Here is a 7,427-nt window from a genome sequence, read left to right on the forward strand (position 1 = left end):
CCGTTATTTTTAAATTTGTTTCAATTAATTTATAATTATATATACATAAATTTTTTTATACATGATACGAATTATTACACTAGTTAAAATAATGGAGAAAAATAATGTTAGTGAAATCCATGCAGATCTAAGGCCACCAGAAATTGCCACGTATACAGAAAAACTGGAACCTCGAACCAATAACTTGGTGCCACGTTTCACAAGAGGCAGTGGCATTGCCAATCAAATTGATCGTAGACTTGGAATTACAAGTCGTTCCGTAGGGTCGTCCACAACATTGACGTTCTCCACGTCAAGGGAAACAGAATAAGCCAATAAAACCAAGCCACGTTTCGAGACCACATCTTCAACCGTCAGATCATCCACGGTGGCAAAATGGAGCGAGTCAGAGCCTCGTGTCACAAGTCCTCGTAACGATCACGGTAGCAATGCAAAACCCAAGTATATAACGAACCTGAGAAGAGTGACTGCACTGGTAGAAGTGTGCAAAGCCGAAGAAGGTACTAGAAACAAAGCTAGCTACTACGATGAGGAAGTGGACGCTCCCTTCCGCTCTTCTTCTCCTTTCTCTCCTCCTCCTATTTGCAGATCAAGGCGAGCCATCTTCATTCATTGCACTTCTTCATCTTCTTCTTTTCTGCTCTCTGTTGTTGCTAATCGTTCCGTACCAGCTAGCTAGCTCTTCTACTTCTTAGCATTTCTAAATTTGAATCTGATTTACGATGTTTGGATAGGTCGCAAGCTTCAGGCAAATGCCGAAGCTGATTCTGACGAGCTTGTAGATCCACCTAAGGTTGAGGACAAGATCGGTGCCGTTCCTAACGGTCTTTCCACAGATTCAGATGTCGCCAAGAGGTGCTTCATATTATAATTTTGTTTTCTTCAATTCTGTTAATATTATTTTTGCTTTTGTTTTTGGTTAACCCATTATTTGGTGATTGAAAATGTGTGTTTGTGTGATTCTTAGGGAGGCGGAGTCGATCTCGAAGAGATCTCTTCGCAACAACGCGCAGAAGTTTGAGTTCCAGGCCGAAGTTTCTCGGCTTATGGATATTCTCATCAACTCTCTCTACAGCAACAAGGATATTTTCCTCAGGGAGTTGATCTCTAATGCTTCTGACGTAAGCACATTTCCTCTTATGCAATGCGTTTCGATAATCTTAGACTTCAATTTTCTGTTGATGATGAAAGCTCCCCGTCGTATTATTTTAGGCGCTGGACAAGATTAGGTTTCTCTCTCTCACCGATAAGGAGATTCTGGGGGAAGGTGATACTGCCAAGCTCGAAATCCAGGTTAGCACTACAAATGTTTGACATTATGTCTAAGTAATGAATATATTAGCACAACTGTCGTTTACATGGTTTATTTATATGTTTGTTACTTAGACATTTTACTGCTTGTGGTGAAATGACAGATTAAGTTGGACAAGGAGAAGAAAATCCTTTCCATCCGAGACAGGGGTATTGGTATGACAAAGGAGGATTTAATAAAGAATTTGGGGACCATAGCAAAATCTGGAACCTCAGGTATATATGATATAGCTTATGGCTTATGGCCTTAACTGACAGAATTCCCATTTCTAAGGAGCAAATACATTAACTGAAAACTATCCATACATGCAGCGTTTCTTGAGAAAATGCAATCAAGTGGTGATCTCAATCTTATTGGGCAGTTTGGAGTTGGTTTCTACTCTGTGTACCTTGTGGCTGACTATGTTGAAGTAATTAGCAAACATAATGACGATAAACAGTATGTCTAATTTTCACACCTGATATTGCTTTTTTATTGATAGTTTGTTAGACTGTTGTCCATGGAATCTTACCTTCCTTTTTCTTCTTAAAAACCCAGGCATGTGTGGGAATCTAAAGCTGATGGAGCATTTGCGATTTCTGAAGATACATGGAATGAACCACTGGGACGTGGTACTGAGATTAGGCTACACCTCAGAGATGAAGCTGGGGAGTACTTGGAGGAGCATAAGCTTAAGGTATGAACCTAACTTTTAGTATTGTTTTGTAGAGTTTAATTTTGATATCCTGACATTTATCTAATTAGATTCATGCATTTAGATTATTTTTTAAGTAGCAGATTTGGAAATTAAAAATTTTTTGCTAATATGACAATACACTGTTAGTTGTTTGTGTAAAATTCTTTTACACAGACCAAGCATGAAAAATAAAAAAATTCTTGTTTTATAATAGAATTAACAACATGAAACTATACTGCTTAGGACTGCACCATGGGCTTTTGTTATATTAATCTAAATTGCAAGTGTGTACTGCACACTTACAGGAAGCATATACTGCGTATTTTCTTTGCTAACGATTATAGATGTGTATAGAGGTGTATTCTCAGGGCAGTTTTTGTTTCATGGTTACAAGTACTGTACCTTTTTTATTCAGAGCTGTTGCCAAACTTTTAAGTGGGCGCCTCTTTATTTTCCTACTAAGTGTTTCATCTTTATCTTGTATTAACATATATACAATTTTTTGGTGTTCTTTTGTTGCTTCATTTTGTGTTGCTTGGAATTCATTCATAGTGCATTGTGGAATCTAATTCACTACCTATTGATTGACACAGGAATTGGTAAAAAAATACTCTGAATTTATTAACTTCCCTATTTATCTCTGGGCAAGCAAAGAGGTTGATGTGGAGGTCCCTGCTGATGAAGATGATGAATCATGTATGTGTTTACCATTTGTAACATTGCAAGATACTGATTTGTTTTTTCATCGTTAACTTTTCTCCATTGTATAATACTATCACAAATTTTGCTATCTCTCATACCTTAGTTTACTCTTTGATCAGCTGAAAGCAGCTCTGAGGAAGAAAATAAAGATGATGATGCTGAGAAAAGTGAAGATGACGAAGAGAAGCCCAAGACAAAGACAGTGAAGGAAACGACTTATGAATGGGAACTTCTAAATGATGTGAAAGCTATATGGCTGCGAAATCCAAAGGAGGTTTCAGAAGAAGAGTACACCAAATTCTACCATACTCTTGCCAAGGTAATGTTTCCATCTTAATTATTCACTGGACATTGTGAGGGCATTCCCTAGACGTTCAATTCATCCTGAACATTAACTTGTTAATGTTCATAGTTGTGGGTTTAACTGTTCATATTTCCTGCAGGATTTCGGTGATGAGAAACCTTTAGCATGGAGTCACTTCAATGCTGAAGGCGATGTTGAGTTCAAGGCAGTGCTTTTTGTGCCACCTAAAGCCCCTCATGATTTATATGAGAGTTATTACAACTCTAACAAATCCAATCTGAAGTTGTATGTTAGACGAGTATTTATTTCAGATGAATTTGATGAACTGTTGCCTAAATACCTCAGCTTCTTGAAGGTAACCAGGTTATGCTGTTATTGCAATTTAGTTTGTTTTAACGCGATCAGAATATTTTTTTTCTGAGATGTCCTTTTGACATTGAGAACAGGGCCTTGTTGATTCTGACACGTTGCCACTTAATGTCTCCCGTGAAATGCTTCAACAACACAGTAGCCTGAGGACAATCAAGAAGAAACTTATCAGGAAAGCCCTTGATATGATCCGTAGGATTGCTGATGAGGATCCAGATGAGTCCACTGACAAAGATAAGAAAGGTAGGTTTTACTAAATATATTGGTGTTGTGTGCTTGGAGTGCCAATACTTAGTTGGTCTCCATGTGTTTCATGCAATGGTGGTTCAGATCCTCCATGCTTTCAGCATGTTGCGTCATGCATAAATTTTGTCTTTCATATATTATGTTTTCCATTGTATTTCTAAGCGGTATACTTGAACCCATAAGCCCTTAAATTTGACTCTGCTTCCTCCAACTTTATGCAGAAGAGGTATCATCTGACAATGATGAGAAAAGAGGTCAATATGCTAAGTTCTGGAATGAGTTTGGAAAGTCCATCAAACTTGGCATCATTGAAGATGCTACTAACAGAAACCGTCTGGCAAAACTGCTGAGAGTTGAGACGTATGTTACTTGATTCCTTGCATTTTTTTATTTATTTGCTGCAGTGTTATTTCCCTCCTTTCATTAGTTGACAAAATATTGTATACCTGATTACTTACAGCTCAAAGTCTGAAGGTAAATTGACGTCTCTTGATCAGTACATCTCCAGAATGAAATCTGGACAAAAGGATATCTTCTACATAACTGGAACTAACAAAGAACAACTGGAAAAATCTCCTTTCCTTGAGCGGCTTAGGAAGAAAAATTACGAGGTATGATTTTCTCGCTGAATATACTTGTTTTCTGTTTCTTACACTCCATAAACTTTCTCCAGTGGGAGCTAAGATGTATCTTCTAAATGTTTGTATTTTAAACTGGTGCAGGTTATTTACTTCACTGATCCAGTTGATGAATACTTGATGCAATATCTTATGGATTATGAAGACAAAAAATTCCAAAATGTGTCCAAGGAAGGTCTGAAAATTGGAAAGGACGCCAAAGCCAAGGAACTAAAGGAATCCTTCAAGGATCTCACAAAGTGGTGGAAAAGTGCACTTTCCAGTGAAAATGTTGATGATGTGAAGATATCCAACCGTTTGGATAACACTCCTTGTGTGGTGGTGACTTCGAAATTTGGTTGGAGTGCTAACATGGAGAGAATAATGCAGGCACAAACTTTATCAGATGCTAGCAAGCAAGCATACATGCGTGGCAAGAGGGTTCTTGAAATCAATCCTAGGCACCCTATTATCAAGGAGCTCAGGGAGCGTGTAGTAAAGAACCCTGAGGTACATTCTTGACTTGAATACTTTCTATTAGCTTTTGCCTTTACTTTGTTGTGCTAATAAAAATTGAGGTGATAATAATATCATTAAAACAAGCCTTCTTTTCTTTTTCCTTTTTCCTTTTTCCAAATTTGGTTTTTTGCATGCTAGAATTAAGTCCCTTCCATTGATTGATTTGATTCTTATGAATGCTCTCGAAGTGATACCGTTCTCTGCAAACCTTGTCTGAATCATTGGTTCCATGCCTAACTGCTGCTTTTAGTTGTTTCTATATTTGGAATAATGCTTGCACCCTTTCATCACGGAGTATATGCCAACAGTGATATGCATGACCTTAAAATAGAACAACCTCCCCTCTGGCAAAGGATTCCTGTAGCCCAAAAGACAGATAGAAAGAAAAATTATTTTCCCCTTTTCATGGTTTTATTGTAACCCGAGCAGACTGAATTAAGGTTTATTTTGAGTTTTTGACCCAATTTGGTTTGTTCTTCAGGATGAGAGTGTGAAGCAAACAGCACAGCTGATGTATCAAACTGCTCTCTTTGAAAGTGGTTTCCTGCTAAATGACCCCAAGGATTTTGCATCTCGCATTTATGACTCAGTGAAGTCCAGCTTGGATATTAGTCCTGAAGCAACTGTGGAAGAGGAGGAAGAAGCTGAAGAAGTTGAGGCCGAGAGTGAGGCAAAGGACGGTGCATCTGCTGATGCTGATGTGAAGGACGAGTTGTAGATTTTAAGGCGGACATTTCCGTACTGACTTAAGTTCCCCTTTTCTTTGTTACTTGGTCTTTAGCAATTTGAGAAGCCCCTTTCAGAATGATTTTTGCTTCCATAAGAAAGTCTAATAGAGAGAAACATTAGTCGTAAGTTACTGTAGTCACTTTATCCCATGGAATTTCGCTTAGCATTTTAGTACACGGTTGAAGAAAATTACGCTGTATTTTTATGTGGAAAACTGCATCATGGCTTATTTACAATGACCAGCAAACATCGAGTTAAGCCCTACTTTGATCCTTGAGATTGGTGAGTTTATTGATCTGGGTTCTGACTTTTTAATTGTTACAATTTGGTCTTTCAAATTAAAAGAAGTGCATCAATATAGTCCTTTCTCAATAATGATAGCACTAAATGATATCATTTCAGTGTTTGAACAATATGAAAAAGGAGAAGTATACCATATTAGTATTGTTTAAATCTTCAAATGACGTCATTAAGTGCTTTCTTTAGCGTCAAAATAAATACCACGTCGTTTTAATATGTCTAGCGTGACAAGGTTTGGGCTACGTCACTAACGGCATTGAATTTCAGCGATGGAAGATACACAAAGAACTACATTGGTGTACTTTTTTTAATTTGGAGGACTAAATTGTAGCAATTAAAAAGTCAAAGACCAAATCAGTGCAACTCACCCATCTTAGAGACCAAAATGGAGTTTAATTCAGCAAACATCCTTTATCCCTTTTTTATTTATTCCATGGTGTCCGATGGCATCACGTTGGGGCAATAGATCTACTGACACACCCCGTTGTGGGTATTTATCCATCCTTATATTGGAACAAAGTCTCTCAAAGATATAGCAAAGAAAGGTAGAATAATGTCGCTCATTAAAACCCGTGATGCTTAGGTCTCTTGCGGAATATTTTTTTCTCCCCTTGATCGCGGTAAAGTACTAAATATTTTATTTGTTGATACATTAAAATTAAGTTCAATGTTTAATTATTTATATGTTAAGCAGATCAGGCATGTCAGTTATAATTACTATGTAATCAGGTTAAATCAAAATAACTAGGCATAAGTCAGGATGGCCGAGTGGTCTAAGGCGCCAGACTCAAGTTCTGGTCCTCATGTGAGGGCGTGGGTTCAAATCCCACTTCTGACAAAATTTATGTTTTATATAACTAATAAGCTTTCTTTGTGATAAAGTCATAAAACGCTTTGAGAAGATGACAAGCACAATATATAGGGTAAGTGTAGTGTGAGGGTCACTGAGGCGTGCAAATTGTCGAGATAGTGGTAAGCATAAATGAGTACGCGACCAGGACCAGGACCACCACCCATAAGTATGACGAAATTAAAGCTGCCATTGGAGAAAGACATATAGTTTATGCTAGTAGGATTTAATTGTTTACACTTCACACTACACAAACACTATCTGATCTAGACAACCCAAAAAAAAAAAAAAAAACACACACTATCTGATCTGATCTGAAAGGCATAATGAAGGGATCAAATATTAATTATGCTTCCTAGCTAGCTAGCATAGCATAGCGTCTATTTCAGTTGCCCCCTAAAATAATGATATCATCCACAAATAAGCGTCAATTCAATATTTAACATTTTGACTTTAATACTTAGTGATGAGGTGTATCCACCTGTGATAGGGTAAGTGCCACTCAAGACTCAACCATAGGACGCGCATGGTAGTGAGTAGATTGGATATATGATATGTAAACTTCAACCACTCCTAAATAAAATTAAGTCATCATTGGCATGGCTAAAGTCAAATTTTCCCTCTAACGCACACCCTTTAATTTTATTTGATCCTTTGGAGTCGATCTTAACTAATAATTAAATCAGGATATGCAAAAAAAAAAAGTCTAGAGAACTAACTAGGTGTAGTCAATTTAAAGACAAAATTAGTTAAAAAATAGTTTTATTTTTAATTTTAAATTTTAAAAAATTAGAATAGTGGAA

The 7,427-nt window shown here is 37.1% G+C and overlaps 1 protein-coding gene and 1 non-coding gene across 3 annotated transcripts; both read left to right on the plus strand.

The window, feature by feature from the left end:
• Positions 442-6,277, plus strand: LOC107609891 (endoplasmin homolog). Of its 2 annotated transcripts, XR_001613307.2 has the most exons (16): positions 442-594; positions 735-855; positions 968-1,121; positions 1,213-1,293; positions 1,416-1,527; positions 1,624-1,750; positions 1,850-1,988; positions 2,582-2,684; positions 2,810-3,009; positions 3,134-3,349; positions 3,441-3,606; positions 3,831-3,969; positions 4,070-4,220; positions 4,332-4,736; positions 5,227-5,722; positions 6,181-6,277. XR_001613307.2 is itself a non-coding variant. In XM_016311946.2 (15 exons), exons 1-15 carry the CDS (start codon positions 528-530, stop codon positions 5,461-5,463), a joined length of 2,418 nt encoding a protein of 805 aa, XP_016167432.1. In that variant the 5' UTR covers positions 442-527; the 3' UTR covers positions 5,464-5,751. The 2 variants fall into 2 exon arrangements, 1 of the variants encoding a protein (XP_016167432.1); XM_016311946.2 differs by lacking the exon at positions 6,181-6,277 and having other exon boundaries at positions 5,227-5,751.
• On the plus strand, positions 6,529-6,612 carry TRNAL-CAA. The gene has a single exon. It is a non-coding gene; the product is annotated as a tRNA-Leu (tRNA).

Source organism: Arachis ipaensis, chromosome B07 (assembly GCF_000816755.2).
Source record: "Arachis ipaensis cultivar K30076 chromosome B07, Araip1.1, whole genome shotgun sequence".
NCBI classification, from domain to species: Eukaryota; Viridiplantae; Streptophyta; class Magnoliopsida; order Fabales; family Fabaceae; genus Arachis; species Arachis ipaensis.

Bases quoted from the DNA above. Each gene is read 5' to 3' on its own strand.
- LOC107609891 (XM_016311946.2), top strand. From the start codon at position 528: ATGAGGAAGTGGACGCTCCCTTCCGCTCTTCTTCTCCTTTCTCTCCTC. The intron at 1,294-1,415 runs GTTAGCACTACA...GTGAAATGACAG, and splicing joins CTGCCAAGCTCGAAATCCAG to ATTAAGTTGGACAAGGAGAA. The intron at 1,528-1,623 runs GTATATATGATA...CCATACATGCAG, and splicing joins AGCAAAATCTGGAACCTCAG to CGTTTCTTGAGAAAATGCAA.